General features: G+C 30.2%; 3 protein-coding genes across 8 annotated transcripts; all 3 read left to right on the forward strand.

The window, feature by feature from the left end:
- Positions 1–525: 525 nt before the first annotated feature.
- On the forward strand, positions 526–1,689 carry LOC105249313 (60S ribosome subunit biogenesis protein NIP7 homolog). The gene is made up of 4 exons (XM_011254679.2): positions 526–711; positions 911–1,136; positions 1,209–1,349; positions 1,541–1,689. Exons 1-4 carry the CDS (start codon positions 656–658, stop codon positions 1,658–1,660), a joined length of 543 nt encoding a protein of 180 aa, XP_011252981.1. The 5' UTR covers positions 526–655; the 3' UTR covers positions 1,661–1,689.
- A 1,862-nt stretch (positions 1,690–3,551) lies between these two features.
- On the forward strand, positions 3,552–5,722 carry LOC105249325 (cytochrome b561). Of its 3 annotated transcripts, none has more exons than XM_025413304.1 (5): positions 3,552–3,633; positions 4,445–4,660; positions 4,841–5,049; positions 5,122–5,279; positions 5,362–5,722. In XM_025413304.1, exons 1-5 carry the CDS (start codon positions 3,573–3,575, stop codon positions 5,513–5,515), a joined length of 798 nt encoding a protein of 265 aa, XP_025269089.1. In that variant the 5' UTR covers positions 3,552–3,572; the 3' UTR covers positions 5,516–5,722. The 3 variants fall into 3 exon arrangements, with proteins under 3 accessions (XP_025269089.1, XP_025269091.1, XP_025269090.1); XM_025413306.1 differs by lacking the exon at positions 3,552–3,633 and adding an exon at positions 3,640–3,759; XM_025413305.1 differs by lacking the exon at positions 3,552–3,633 and adding an exon at positions 3,773–4,241.
- Positions 5,723–7,034: 1,312 nt separating this feature from the next.
- Positions 7,035–15,593, forward strand: LOC105249314 (acidic mammalian chitinase). Of its 4 annotated transcripts, none has more exons than XM_011254680.3 (6): positions 7,035–7,567; positions 9,588–9,851; positions 12,017–12,298; positions 13,042–13,278; positions 13,356–13,779; positions 14,773–15,592. In XM_011254680.3, exons 1-6 carry the CDS (start codon positions 7,509–7,511, stop codon positions 14,944–14,946), a joined length of 1,440 nt encoding a protein of 479 aa, XP_011252982.1. In that variant the 5' UTR covers positions 7,035–7,508; the 3' UTR covers positions 14,947–15,592. The 4 variants fall into 4 exon arrangements, with proteins under 4 accessions (XP_011252982.1, XP_025269088.1, XP_025269086.1 ...); XM_025413303.1 differs by lacking the exon at positions 7,035–7,567 and adding an exon at positions 7,591–7,778 and having other exon boundaries at positions 14,773–15,593; XM_025413301.1 differs by lacking the exon at positions 7,035–7,567 and adding an exon at positions 7,785–8,763 and having other exon boundaries at positions 14,773–15,593.
- The last annotated feature ends 296 nt before the right edge of the window (positions 15,594–15,889 follow it).

Here is a 15,889-nt window from a genome sequence, read left to right on the forward strand (position 1 = left end):
AGCAATACCGGTCATTTCTTGTTAATTCGAGCCAATCTACTTATTTATTTCATTAAGGTCGAAAATTTACGGACACCCTGTATATATATATATATATATATATATATGTATATGTATATGTACCAATAAAATATGACATATATATATATATATATATATATATATATATCCAAATGATCCCAGGAATGTCTTTAAAAGATTGATTATGAGTTTTGGGACACCCTGTATATATATATATATATATATATATATATATATATATATACTTTTATATATATATACTTTTCCGCTACTTTTTAGCGTCAACCATTGGTTAAACAATGAAGCAACTACTTACTTCTTTGTTCAACCAATGGTTGATGCTAAAAAGTAGCATCAACCATTGGTTGAACAAAGAAGTAAGTAGTTGCTTCATTGTTTAACCAATGGTTGACGCTACTTTTTAGCGTCAATGAAATTGCACCTTACCGCAACTTGTGCTTTAAATCGTTACGCGATGATCACGCCATCTGGTGAACGAGTCGAAAAAGAATTTTTTTTTTCAATCGTAACGAAAAGTGTATCTCTTTTTTGGTTAGCACGTGTCTTCCTACGATTGTGATCCTTTGTAAACAAAGACAGGATAAATGTTTATATAATTTATATATCTGCAAAAATGAAGCAATTGTCGGAAGAGAGAACAAAGCTTGTATTCGAGAAGTTGACAAAGTAGTAAGTAATTTGTTGAATTGTTTATTTCAATTTAATTAAATTATTGATTGAATTATTGAATTAACTTATTTTGATAATTCAATTAATGATTTAATTTATCTAAATTTTTTATTTTGCATAAAAGTTTCATTTAAGTGTTAGATGTAGAGACCTTTAAAAAGTATAGAAATTTAATGATTATCAAAATTGATTGTTATAGTATGGGTTCCAATGTAAAAAATTTGATAGATCGACCAGACGGCGTGTATTGTTTCCGAGAGAATAAAGACAGAGTATATTATGTGTCAGAAAAGATTTTATCTTTAGCAAGTACCGTGGGATCAGATCATTTGTTGAGCGTAGGTACTTGTTTTGGTAAATTCACAAAATCAGGAAAGTTTAGGCTGCACGTCACTGCGTTGCATTATTTAGCGCCATATGCACAAGTAAGTATCTGAAATTAAATGAAATTGATAAGAGATATGTATAAATGTAATCACAGATAATTATTTGTTAAGCATAAAATTTGGGTGAAATCCTCGGCAGAACAACAATTTTTATATGGACATCACATTATGAAATCAGGTCTTGCTCGTATAACAGAAGGCACTTCTCAATATCAAGGTGTCGTTGTATTTTCCATGAGTGATGTGCCATTGGTAAGTAAATTATTTAATTAAATATATTTACTTAAATTTAACATTTTTAAGATATTCATTATATATTTGTTTATACATTATTAATTTATAATGAAAATAATGATACAATATACATATGTAAAAATACATATGTAAAAAATATACATATGTAAAAAACTTACTTATAATTATTATTCATTAAATATTTACAGGGATTTGGAGTTGCTGCAAAAAGTACAGCTGACTGCAAACATGCAGATCCTATGGCAACAATTTGCTTTCACCAAGCCGATATTGGAGAATACCTTCGTTCTGAAGATACATTAATATAATATTGTCTTTTGATTAATTTACCTCAACATTAAAAAAAAAAATATATATATATAATTTGTACATTAAATTTAATTTTTTTGTACAATACATTGTAATATAGATTTATGTGTTGTAAAGTAAATCTCAAATAACTACTGTATATGTATGTATAATTTAGTGTAAATCACAAAATTAAAATATATATCTGGAGTTTTAACTAACTAAAATATACTAATAAATATTAATAATATTTTAGTGCATAAAATAAGTAAACGTTAATATTAATACTAATATTTAAAAATATTTTAATATAAATAAATACAATATTAATATTATACATTTACAACAATTTATATTAAAAGTCTTTAAAAGATATGTGCATACGTATGTATTCCTATTTAAAATTTGAATATCGGAAAATCCCAATAGAATCATAATTAATAACGTTCGTGTGTCATCATACGCCGATATAATAGCAGCTGATGTTATCGACATATAGATGACAGTACTGACGTTTCATATCTGCGCACGTGTGACACGAGAATCGTACAGGTGACATCCGATTGGCTAATTCAAAATAGGATTCTCTGATTGGTCAATCGTTGCTAATACCCTAGGCACAAAACCGATATAATTGGCTGTGATGATTCGCAAACGAGGCACTCATGAATCGTACACATCTTTATAAAAACGCGTTTCCTTATCGATTCCCATAATTGCACTTTCGGCTCGATATTCGCACAATTCGCGAATTACATTTTAAAATTTTAATCTCAATGCTATTTCACTTTTCCATCTTTGTACAAAAACTTTTTAAACGCTAATTCTTAACTTAAGCAAAAATCGATAAGAACTTAAATGTTTTATTTATTATGGACTGCGCATCATGACATATATATACAGGGTGGACCAAAAGTCTGAATACAGAATATCGAATATCTCGTATAGAATGCATTTCAGAACAAAATGCTTTAGACAAAAGTTGTAAGGATTAAAAAGATGTATTTAACTGTAATATCCATTTGACATTGAGTGGCGTCGCCGAGGTCAGGGCAAGGTCAACTTGAATTTTTTTAATGGAACCCCCTATTTTTCGTTGTATATTTTTGTAGCTTACCTCGGGAGCTTTCCAAAACACTATAATAAAGTATTTTTTCATTGAATACTTTTCGAGTTACGAGGCTTGAAGTAATTTCTTAATTTTACGTAAACCGTAAAATATCTTGTAAAATATTCATTTTTCGATTATTTTACCTTAATACTTTTATGTACAAGATAATGAGAGGAATCAATTGGGTAAAGAAAACGCATAATTGTTTAAAAAAATGTAATTGTTAATTGCAAATCACATTTTTTTTTCGAAACAATTATGTATTTTCTTTACACCAATTGATTCCTTCCATTATTTTGTACATAATTATTATTAATACTAATATTTTAAAAATATTTTAATATTAATATAAATACAATATTAATGTACATTTACAACAATTTATATTAAAAATCTTTAAAAATAATATAATAAGTATTAAGGTAAAATAATCGAAAAATGAATATATATTTTACAAGATATTTTACGGTTTTTATTATGTAAAATTAAGAAATTACTTCAAGCCTCATCATTCGAAAAGTACTCAATGAAGAAATACTTTATTATAGTGTTTTGGAAAGCTCTCGAGGTAAGCTACAAAAATATGAAATGAAAAATAGGGGGTTCCATTAAAAAAATTCAAGTTGACTTTGCCCTGACCTTGGCGACGTCATTCAATGTCAAATGGATATTACATTTAAATACATCTTTTTAATCCTTACAACTTTTATCTAAAGCATTTTGTTCTAAAATGCATTCTATACGAGATATTCGACTATATCCAGACTTTTGGTCCACCCTGTATATATATGTGTGTGTGTGTGTGTGTGTATCTATCCACTATGTGCACTACATACTTGTTGATATCTCCGCGCAGTATTATTCGCAAAAAGCTGAAAAGAGGTACGCGATAAATGTCTCGCTGTATTTGTTGAAAGCTTTTGCTATATATATTGCTAGCTTTTGTCTATATATATATTGCTTTTTCTACATATAAATATCACCAGGTCATCAAAAAACCGATAAAAGGCAATTTAAAAATATATCGCTTCATTTAATAGATAAAAATGACAACCGTCACACTTTAATTCTACATCAGCATCAGCTGCGTATGTGCATGATGAAACATATGTTCAGTCATTTAATAATAGCACACGACTTTGTTTCATGAAATGCTGACCTTTTCTTTTTTTTTTAATTTCGTGTAAACGTATCACACATATAAGATTGATTTTTTTTTGCTATTATCTTAATTGATTGACATTAAATATGTAACTGTCATATAAAGACGACATATCTTATTTTTTTCCTTCTATTATTTTTTACATAAAGATTTTTCCTGTTCTGTATGTCTTCTATCAAACCTTTTATTCTTGACCTGTTGCTTCTAAAAAAATTCGTTTATTAATATATTGATAAAAAAGGGGAGAGAATTTCATTATAATTATTTGGGAATTATTTAAAAAATTATATAATGTCAAATTATCCATATGAATATGTGAGATGTCTAGGTATGTACATCAGCTAAGAATTTTATAAATTTGTGTCTCATAATTTCATACAATATTCAAGTATTTACGTTGAATATATACAAATAGAGCATATATTTTCTATTTTTTAAAGATGCATGTTATATTTATCTAAATATATAATTATTTATATATTATTATTTAATGTAATGATATTATTATTTATGTGATGCAAAACATTTTAGATATGGATCAAATAGAATCACCCCAATCTCACTCTATGGAAGGTTTCATTCCACTTCTCAGCCTTCATCAGGCATGTGGTGCGCTCCTTTTACTTTTGGTAATCATATGGACAAGTGTCTATAGAGGAGGTTTCTCGTGGAAGTCTGATCCGCAGCTTGAGTTTAACTGGCATCCCTTGTTAATGACTATAGGATTCGTGTTTCTGTATGCTAATGGTATAATATAGAATTAAAAAAATAGAATAATATAGAATTAAATGGTATAATTTAGAATTGATATATAGAATTGATTTTCTGTCATCATTATGAGTTATATATATATATATATATATATATATATATATATATATATATATATATATATTATACATGAGAATTGTGTTTTCCATTCCCTAGCTATGCTTATCTATAGAACGCAAAGAAACGCCCGCAAACGCCGACTAAAGCTTACTCATGCAGGAATGATGTTATTTATCATATTATTAACAGTGATTGCTTTAGTAGCAGTCTTTGACAGTCATAATTTAGTTTCACCTCCTATACCAAATATGTATACACTACATAGCTGGGTGGGATTAACAACTGTAATATTATTTTGCTGTCAGGTAAATTTATAAAAATTGTCTCCAATAATCTTAAATTGTGAGATACATGCTTTACTTATCTCTTATTTACAGTGGGTTGCTGGATGCATTTCATTCCTCTTCCCTGGATTACAATCTTCATTACGAGCCTCTTATATGCCAATACATGTATATTTTGGCATTGCAGCCTTTATTTCTGCGATCGCATCATGTTTATTGGGACTCAATGAGAAGGCATTCTTCTCATTACGGTAATAGCAATTCATTTATCAAAAACTTAAAAATTGACAAGCAGTCAACTACAAAGATATATTATTTGACTTGAAATTTCAGAGATGATTATCAAAAGTTTGTGGGTGAAGGAATACTAATAAACTGTATAGGATTGCTATTTATATTATTTGGTGGCTTATCTGTATATTTGGTAACGCAAGAACGTTACCGACGTTTACCAAGCCCCGAGGATGACGTCTTGTTATCTCACTAATAATCCACTGTTTCATGTGATTCGCAATATCGTACATCAGATACAAAATCTTAAATTTAATAGAACATACTACAAGTTTCTTCCTTAGCTCCTGTAAGTTTTAATATAATTAATATAATTTAAATAATACGATAAGAAATAATTTAAAATAATTAAATATAATTTAATATAATTTCACACCAATGTTGATCTGTGATTGGCACTTCATTTAATTAAATAATAGAAAACAATAGTAATTCCTCGAATGTGTTTATATTATATTTTAATCTCTGAGTATTTAATTTTTCCATTAAGTTTTTTTATATTTTATTATATAAAATATATATTTTTCTCTCCTTTTTATATAATTTAAAAATAATATAGTTTTCCGAATTAGACGATATATATGTGGTGCTATATATTTATGACAATGTATACATATATTTTGTTACACGCTTACATGTACTTAAAAAAAAACATTCCTATATTATTTAATATACAAATGTATATATAATATGTATATATATATATATATATATATATATATATATGTAATGTGCAAAAAAAAAATATATGTGTGTAATCTCAATATAAGTAATTCTAGTTTGTACAAATCATTTCTTTACAAAAAAAAGATTGCAACAAATGATTGATATAATGCTACATCTAAGTATCTTATGCGTCCGTGCTTTGAAAATCTAGTATGCAACTAAAATGAACAGACTTTGACAGATGTACAAGTTGGACCAAAAGTCTGGATACAGTCGAATATCTCGTATAGAATGCATTTTAGAACAAAATACTTTAGACAAAAGTTGTAAGAATGAAAAAGATGTATTTAAATGTAAGATCCATTTGACATTGAATGAATGGCATGGCCAAGGTCAGGGCAAAGTCGACTTGAATTTTTTTAATGGAACCCTATTTTTCATTACATATTCTTGTAGCTCATCTCGAGAGCTTTCCAAAACACTATAATAAAGTATTTCTTCATTGAGTACTTTTCGAATGATGAGGCTTGAAGTAATTTTTTAATTTTACATAAACCGTAAAATATATTTATAATTAACAATTACATTTTTTTAAAACAATTATGCGTTATCTTTACACCAATTGATTCCTCTTATTATTTTGTACATAAAAGTATTAAGGTAAAATAATCGAAAAATGAATATATATTTTACAAGATATTTTACGGTTTACGTAAAATTAAGAAATTACTTCAAGTCTCGTAACTCGAAAAGTATTCAATGAAGAAATACTTTATTATAGTGTTTTGGAAAGCTCTCGAGGTAAGCTACAAGAATATACAATGAAAAATAGGGGGTTTCATTAAAAAAATTCAAGTTAACCTTGCTCTGACCTCGGCGACGCCACTCAATATCAAATGGATATTACAGTTAAATACATCTTTTTAATCCTTACAACTTTTGTCTAAAGCATTTTGTTCTAAAATGCATTCTTGCATACGAGATATTCGATATTCTGTATCCAGACTTTTGGTCCACCCTGTATGTACGCCCCCTAGAAGTACATTTCCGAACCAATCGGCGGAACCCATCCGTGTTCGAAGGAACGACACGTTTGACGCGTCGTCATCTCGTTTGTATCGTGTTACATATGTACAATACATATACACATGCATACGTCGGTTGATCTCGATTATTGTTGCCTATATATATCAATACATATTCGGTAAAATTCGCGATGAAACACACCCATCGCGTCCTTATGCAATTGTCGTAAACATAACGCGAATTCCTCGCTTGTTGCCATCCGTAATCCGCCTATGGATACCTAGATACCTAGATCTACGTGCGATCTCGGCTCGTTTTTGTGCGCGTTCCAACGTTTTGCCTTCGGTCGTTATCGGTAGCGAATTGTCAAACTCTTCGACTCTTCATCGTCGACGATAGAAAAAAAAAACACGCTTGTTCGATCGCTCGTCTCGTTTCTTTTTTTTCACAAAAAAGCCCATCGCTCGACAATATCGTAAGAATAACAAAATCATTCAATGGTTAACCAAATACCTGTGCCACAGGCCAAGTATGAATTATTAACCGATATACGACAGTGAGTATATATATTTTTATGTATAATGATATTTTTTTGTCACCTATGTCGAAGGAGTGATAAGGAGGGCGAGGGTATCGCGTTTGCGTAAACATACTCGTATTCTTCGAGATTGCTTAATGAAACGTGTATCGTGTGTGTGAGAGAGAAAGAGAGAGAGAGAGAGAGAGGCAGAAAGGGAGGAAATTTTGTATCGATTTTTCGCACTACGGTAAATTCATACGTCATTCCTAGCTTTCACGCTTCTTGTCACGAAGGATGATTAAGCGAAGAATTAATCGGAAGTTGCTTCGCGTAAACGCGATCCTCTGAATCCGCGACAGTCCCTTGTGTGTGCGCAATTATTCGTATTATTTGAGTACCTTGACACGACGCTTTAATAGTGGATAAATGCCCAAAAGATCGGTAGACAAATGAGATTTAAATAAAGGTATTGTAGCTTTAGCAAGATTGAGATGTGAAAACATGGAGGAGAATAAATATTGGCTGAGGAAAAGAGTAGGAAATGTACATTTTGTGATAAGGGAAGGGATAATTTGAATCATTTTGTTAGGAAATGTGAAATGACAAATTAGGAAATACAGAGCAGAGTAGGATACAAAAAATAGGAATGAAGTTTTAGATGATGTTAAAAGGGATATATTGTGAAATTTTGGAAAGAAAAGGCAAAAAAATGAAGGAGAGAAAGAAAAGAGGATAATTTGAATCATTTTGTTAGAGAATGTGAAATGACAAATTAGGAAATACAGAGCAGAGTAGGATACAAAAAATAAGGAATGAAGCTTTAGACGATGTTAAAAGAGATATATTGTGAAATTTTGGAAAGAAAAGCCAAAAAAATGAAGGAGAGAAAGAAAAGAGGATAATTTGAATCATTTTGTTAGAGAATGTGAAATGACAAATTAGGAAATACAGAGCAGAGTAGGATACAAAAAATAAGGAATGAAGCTTTAGACGATGTTAAAAGAGATATATTGTGAAATTTTGGAAAGAAAAGCCAAAAAAATGAAGGAGAGAAAGAAAAGAGAATAATTTGAATCATTTTGTTAGAGAATGTGAAATGACAAATTAGGAAATACAGAGCAGAGTAAAATACAAAAAAATAAGGAATGAAGTTTTAGATAATGTTAAAAGGGATATATTGTGGAAATTCTGAAAAAAAAATGAAGAGAAAGAAAATAGGAGAAATGAACCAGGTATATTTTGGAGGAGGAAATGTTAAAGTTTTTAGTTTTTTTTGTTTTTGAGTTTTTTGTTTTTGTTCAAAAAGACTGATTAGTTGTAATTAGATAGGATAATTAGATAGGATAGATATATAAGTGTACGAGATAGGGAGTGAATGAGGAAACGAAGTATGTTTGAACGAGGCTAAGAAACATTGTAAACCAAATCCTGCTTCTTGACTATGAAGTTGAAGTGAATAAAGTTTATATAAATACAAAATAAATGCCCAAAGAATCGGTAGACAAATGGTATTTAAATAAAGGTATTATAGCTTTAGCAAGATTGAGATGTGGAAACGTGGAAGAGGAGAATAAATATTGCCTGAGGAAAAGAATAGGAAATGTGTATTCTGTAATGGAAGGAATAATTTGAATCATTTTGTTAGAGAATGTGAAATGACAAAAGGATAGTTTGACAAATTAGGAAATACAGAGGAGAGTAGGATACAGAAAATAAGGAATGAAATTTTAGATGTTAAAAGGGATATATTGTAGAAATCCTGGAAAGAAAAGGCAAAGAAAATAGGAGAAGTGAACTAGGTATATTTTGGAGGAGGAAATGTTAAAGTTTTTAGTTTTTTTTTGTTTTTGAGTTTTTTATTTTTGTTCAAAAAAACTGATTACAGACTGTGATTAGATAGGATAGATATATAAGTGTACGAGATAGGGAGTGAATGAGGAAACGAAGTATGTATGAATGAAGCTAAGGAAACATTATAAACCAAGTCCCACTTCTTGACTGCAAAGTTGAAGTGAATAAAGTTTAAATATATACAAGATAAATGCCCTTCTTTCAGACCACGCTGGAGAACGCAAGTCGTTTGCCTTACTTTGACATTCCTAATCGTCGGGGTTCTATTTATCACGCGCGCCTGGTTCGGAATACTCGTTCTGAGGGCCCCGAAAGCCGATAGATTCGTGGAGGAGCAAATTGACAATGCCAAGATTGCTACGTGGCTACGTCGGGCTCGGATGTACGCCGAATCGACGAAGGAGAATCAGAATGCGGACAGGAACACAAGTGTCGGTGCATCGGAACAATACCACCGCAATGCAACCAGGTGAAGAAAAACAAAAACAAATAAGCGTTAACGGTCCGTATGATAATAAATCGAATTGATATAAAACAAAGGCTTAAGATGACTGTACGGAATAAGGAGCTGTATTCTCTTTACAGCTTTTTATAGCCGTTCAAATTTGTACTTTTTACGAACTTTCTCTTATACAAGGTAGGCTATTTTAATCTACGCACTGAAATATCTCAAAATCTGTAAGTTTAAGACAAAAATGTTTCAGACAAAAGATGTATGGCTTGAAGGGAGACATAAGATGGTGCCATTAGTTTGACCTTGAAGAGTCACTTGAAAGTCACGTGAAGGTCATCTCCAACTTTTTTAAATAGGACACCCTATATACTTTTGCATATTCTTGTAGCTTGCCTCGAGAGCTTTCCAAAACACTAGAATAAAGTATTTTTTCATTGAGTACTTTTCGAGTTATGAGGCTTAAAATAATATCTTAATTTTACATAAACTATAAAATATCTAGTAAAATATTTATTTTTCGATTATCTTACCTTAATACTTTTATGTACAAAATAATGAGGAATCAATTGGTGTAAAGAAAACATAATTGTTTCGAAGAAATAATATGTAATTTGCAATTAACAATTATATATTTTTTTTCGAAACAATTATATGTTTTCTTTACACCAATCGATTCCTCTTATTATTTTGTACATAAAAAAATATTAAGGTAAGATAATCAAAAAATGAATATTTTACAAGGTATTTTATGGTTTATGTAAAATTAAAAAATTATTTTAAGCCTCATAACTCAGAAAATATTCAATGAAAAAATACTTTATTATAGTGTTTTGGAAAGCTCTTAAGGCAAGCTACAAGAATATGTAGAAGTATGTAGGGTGTCCCATTTAAAAAGTTGGAGGTGACTCTTCAAGGTTGAACTAATAGCCACCATCTTATGTACCCCTTCAAGCCATACAACTTTTGTCTGAATCATTTTTGTCTTAAACTTATAGATTTTGAGATATTTCAGTGCGTAGATTAAAATGGCTTACTCTGTATATGCGTTTTTGACCAAATTCATATCGACCATTGTTCTTGCGTTATTTAAATAATTTTTAACCGTTCTTAAGGTCCATCTGACCTTCTTTAGCTACAGTATTTTAACTTTATATTTATTAAGACATTGAAAAGGATCTGTAACAGATCGAAACGTGCGTTTGTCCTTCAGCTTTTTATTATTTAGAATTTTTTGACAGACATTCTTCTTTATTTTCTCATTAACATTCGAGATCTGTCTTTTAATTATTTATTTGATTTGTCATTCCGTAGTGTCATCCTACGCCGCGGGTTCTAAGCCTTTATTTTACATCAAGGTAAAGAAAATAAATTAACTAACTTGTCGGCTCAAGTATAAAATATATAAATTTAACTAAATAATTAGGCAATATCGAGCCAATGCAGATGTAAGGCGTGAAGTAATAAAAAACTAATAATGAATAATAAAAGGCAGTAAAGAGCCAACGCAGTTGTAGGGCGTGGATAAAATAATTTCCAAGACAGCAATTCAATTGTCTCTTGTCCGAGTGAGTGTGTGGCCTTTAATTAGTGTCAATGAATTTCTCTTTTTTAAGATGTGTGACTAGTTTTGGTTTTATTTATTTTGTCAGTGCATCGCTCTTCGCGCTTTGTACCGCTGAGAGGGCTTTTTGCATCGTGCTTTCTCAGATGGACCAGCCTTGACGAAGTCGCGTCGCTCTTATAGATCATGCATACATGTGACTATGCTTTTTCCTCTCTTTTGCATTTATTGATATTGCGTTTTTAATTTTTTTCCTCAGTTGATTTATTTATCTTTTCTTTGTGTTTATTAGAATCACTGAAGAAGGCTCGAATTGAGTCCGAAACGTTTGGAATAAAGCGAAAGGATCGTTAAAATTGAATTGCTGTCTTGGAAATTATTTTATCCACGCCCTACAACTGCGTTGGCTCTTTACTGCCTTTTATTATTCATTATTTGTTAATTTAGAGGAGCCTTTAACTTTGTTTATTTTATTTTAACAAAAAACTACTTCCATAATCCACACTTTATTGATGATCAATCATACGTAAAGAAAATGTTTTTCGATCATCCGAAGTCTATCTAGGATAAACGCGAGCTCGCTACGTGTACTTATGTCAGAAATCTATCCTGCATTCAGCCAGGTCATCGTATGCTACTACACAATACCGTGGGACCTGAACACGTCGGGGGAGCTCAGTCCGTCGCACATTGACCCTCATATTTGTACGCATATTATCGTGGGTTTTGCGAGCGTGGTAAACAGCATGCTCGACATAGGAGACAATGCATGGGTGTACAAGCAGGTGGTCGCTTTAAAGAATCGCGAACCTAAATTGAAGGTCATGATTAGCGCCGGCGGAAATAATGAGCTCCATGATGGATTTTCCGAGATGGTCAAGACACATGCAAATAGAAAAAAGTACGTTTTCATTTTCAATTTTTCATTGCATGCAGTGTTTGCTGGTATCTAGATAAAATTATCTAGATAATCATCTAGATAAAGAAATGAACCATTTTTATTTTTAACTAGATGCAGAAATACAAAGTATCTTTATCTTAGATGAAAAATATATGTCATCTTATCTGAAAATTATCTAAGATAACGTTTTCATTATGCAAAAAAGTTTTCCAAAAATCTAAAGCAAGCTTCTAAAAATCTATCTAAAATATCTAAAATATGTTTTTTATATTATTATTATTAATATTATTATTAATATATTATAAATATATCATTATTATATTATTAATATATTATAAATATATTATAAATATAAATTAATAAATAAATATTTATCATATCATTTATATACCTTTTTGCTATTATTTAAATATTCTTTAGGAAAAGAGAAAGAATATGTGTGTTTATGATTTTAATATCTCATTTATAATCTGCGTCACATTTTTTACAAATATTTATAGTCTTCTAAAATAAACAAAAATATCTAAATAATTATCTAGATTATCGCAATAATTATCTCATCTTTCATCTAGATTAAGTAAAAGCAAAATCACCTTTATCTCATCTAAGATAAATTTACGGATTTTTATCTTTATCTTTATCTAGATAATTTTGAAATTATCTACAGCAAACACTGATTGCATGTATGAGAGGTATAATACATTCTAGAGAATATGTAATAAGTAACGTCTCTTTGTATCCAGATTTATAAGATCAGTATTAAATGTAACCAAGACTTATCATTTGGACGGCTTCGACGTTGATTGGGAGTTTCCAGCGTGGATAGGAGCTGACGATCGCGAAAAGATACATTTTGTGCAGCTATTACAGGAATTACGGAAGGAATTTGATCGTAGCGGGCAAAAATTACTCCTGACAGTAGCAGTCGCGGCGCCGCAGGCCATTGTAGATCAAAGTTATAGCGTTCCTGAAATGGCAGAGTATGCACGTTACATAAAATAATTGTATAAGATACTTGAAGATATAAAAAAGAAAGAATATCCTTTTATCTTTACAGACACGTCGACTTTGTGAATCTCATGTCGTACGATTATCATTTTTATGTTTGGTACTTCCCAGTTACGGATCTGAACGCTCCTCTCTTTCCTCGTTGTACAGAAACGGGTTACTTATCTACATTAAATGTGAATTTCTCTGCTCAATATTGGGTGGCCAAAGGGATGCCACGGGAAAAGATTGTCGTCGGTATACCAGCTTACGGTCACTCTTATCAGCTAGACAATCCATCGAATCACAATTTACAAGCTCCAGCTAGTGGATTTGGGAAGCTTGGTACAAAGGGCTTTGTAAATTATTCCGCAGTTTGTCAATTTTTAAAATCTGGAGCTGTGAGCATCTTCAATAAAGAAAGTCGCGTACCGTACACGTTTAAAGACAGAGAATGGATATCTTATGATAACGAAGAGAGCATCTATTACAAGGTACCATATTTTTCTGTGTTTGAGTAAAATACACCTTGAGTATTATATTTTTAAGATTTGTATGTACAGGGTGTTTCAGACCACCCGTACCACCTATTTAAAAACTAGAGAAGTGGTTATTTCAAAAAAGTAAAAGCATTTTTTTTATAAATCGGGTGCGCTCTATCGAATGGTGATATTTTCAACTTCTGCTTCCGGCCGGAAATAGACCATTCAGACCGGAAGTGCATTTTTTAAAATGGAACCCCCTATTTTTCATTGCACATTCTTGTAGCTTACCTCGAGAACTTTCCAAAACACTATAATAAATTATTTTTCCATGAAGTACTTTTCGAGTTATGAGGCTTGAAAGGCTTGAATTTCTTAATTTTACATAAATCATAAAATATCTTGTAAAATATTCATTTTTCGATTATCTTATCTTAATACTTTTATGTACAAAATAATGAGAGGAATCAATTGGTGTAAAGAAAACACATAGTTGTTTCTAAGAAAAAATATGTAATTTGCAATTAACAATTCTATATCTTTTCTTAAAAGCAACTGTATGTTTTCTTTACACCAACTGATCCCTCTCACTATTTTGTACATAAAAGTATTAAGGTAAGATAATCGAAAAATGAATATCTTACAAGATATTTTATGGTTTATGTAAAATTAAGAAATGATTTCAAGCCTCATCACTCGAAAGTACTTCATGGAAAAATAATTTATTATAGTGTTTTGGAAAGCTCTCGTGGTAAGCTACAAGAATATGCAATGAAAAATTGGGGGTTCCATTTAAAAAAATGCACTTCCGAATCGCCTATTTCCGGCCGGAACCAGAAGTTGAAAATATCACCATTCGATAGAACGCACCAGATTTATAAAGAAAATGTTTTTACTTTTTTGAAATAACACTTCTCTAGTTTTTAAATGGGTGATCTGAAACACCCTGTATGTGTAATCTTCAATATATGAAATCAATTCGCATTTGAAATATTTGTATTGCAGAGCTCATGGATTCGTACAAGTGGCTTCAAGGGAGCCATGATTCTATCTTTAAATGTTGACGATTGGAATGGCACTTGCTACGGTACAAACGAAACTTTTCCTTTGACTCGTACTATTTCGAAAGGATTATTTAAAGAATCGGACAGTAAGCCACAGATGTCAATAGGATTGTAATTTCTCAACTATGCGCACAATATCGATAAACCTAGCTGTTCTCTGAAAGCTTTAAAGTATTTTACATTGAAACAAATGCATTCCCACGAAATTGTTACATTCCTATCTAATATATTTCTTGATACTTTAAACTCTACCTTAGTTGCTCAAAGATTTTTCTGTACAAATAAGTTGCTAAGGTATTTAAAGCACATACAGTATTATACATGCCATAGTAGAGTGGTGTAGCACTTGTACCTGTAATTGAGTAAAATCAAAGACATTTATATACATGCGTTAAATTATATATTATGCGTGAATTGTATATATTTCCTACGTTGTTATCATATATTGTTTTCATATATTTCACAAATAGATATCTGAGATATCTTGGATTAGATTATATAGAAGACAAACTTAAAAAATTATATAATCAATTTAAAAGAAAAAACGTGCCATATAATTCAAAATTGTAAGCATGTATAACAAGATCTGTTTTAGAATAAAGATCTAAGACTCGCGAATAATAATTTTGCATTAATTTTACTGCTATCTTTAAGTATTACTTCAATAAACTAATAATTATCAATATGAAATATGTTAAAACATCAAATTGTGCTAACATTTACGAATACAAAATATGTGAAATTACGTTTTTGCTTGAAAATAAAAACCAAGCTTTGTTTTTTTTTGTAACAAAATATACTTCTATATATGTTTGCATTAATAATCATATTTATTACATGTTAATTGCATCTTTATTGCTTAATTGTGATAATACCCACCCAAAATTAATTTTTTATTTTCTTCAACATATAAATGCATATACTTAATATAATAGGAATATAATACTTTGTCCATATAAAATTATGTAACTCGATATTAAAAAAAACTAGTAACAAAATCATTTAAAAAAAATAAGCTCAACAAAATTTAAAATACAAGGATATAAAGGCTATAAATA

The sequence above is a fragment of the Camponotus floridanus genome, unplaced genomic scaffold (genome assembly GCF_003227725.1).
Source record: "Camponotus floridanus strain SB8 unplaced genomic scaffold, Cflo_v7.5 scaffold65, whole genome shotgun sequence".
Classification (NCBI taxonomy): Eukaryota; Metazoa; Arthropoda; class Insecta; order Hymenoptera; family Formicidae; genus Camponotus; species Camponotus floridanus.

Coding starts and splice junctions, on each gene's coding strand:
- LOC105249313 (XM_011254679.2), top strand. CDS start 656: ATGAAGCAATTGTCGGAAGAGAGAACAAAGCTTGTATTCGAGAAGTTG. Junction 712..910: donor TTCGAGAAGTTGACAAAGTA/GTAAGTAATTTG, acceptor TGATTGTTATAG/TATGGGTTCCAATGTAAAAA. Junction 1,350..1,540: donor CCATGAGTGATGTGCCATTG/GTAAGTAAATTA, acceptor AAATATTTACAG/GGATTTGGAGTTGCTGCAAA.
- LOC105249325 (XM_025413304.1), top strand. CDS start 3,573: ATGTGCACTACATACTTGTTGATATCTCCGCGCAGTATTATTCGCAAA. Junction 3,634..4,444: donor TCGCAAAAAGCTGAAAAGAG/GTACGCGATAAA, acceptor AAAACATTTTAG/ATATGGATCAAATAGAATCA. Junction 4,661..4,840: donor CGTGTTTCTGTATGCTAATG/GTATAATATAGA, acceptor TCCATTCCCTAG/CTATGCTTATCTATAGAACG.
- LOC105249314 (XM_011254680.3), top strand. CDS start 7,509: ATGGTTAACCAAATACCTGTGCCACAGGCCAAGTATGAATTATTAACC. Junction 7,568..9,587: donor TTATTAACCGATATACGACA/GTGAGTATATAT, acceptor CCCTTCTTTCAG/ACCACGCTGGAGAACGCAAG. Junction 13,780..14,772: donor AAGAGAGCATCTATTACAAG/GTACCATATTTT, acceptor TTTGTATTGCAG/AGCTCATGGATTCGTACAAG.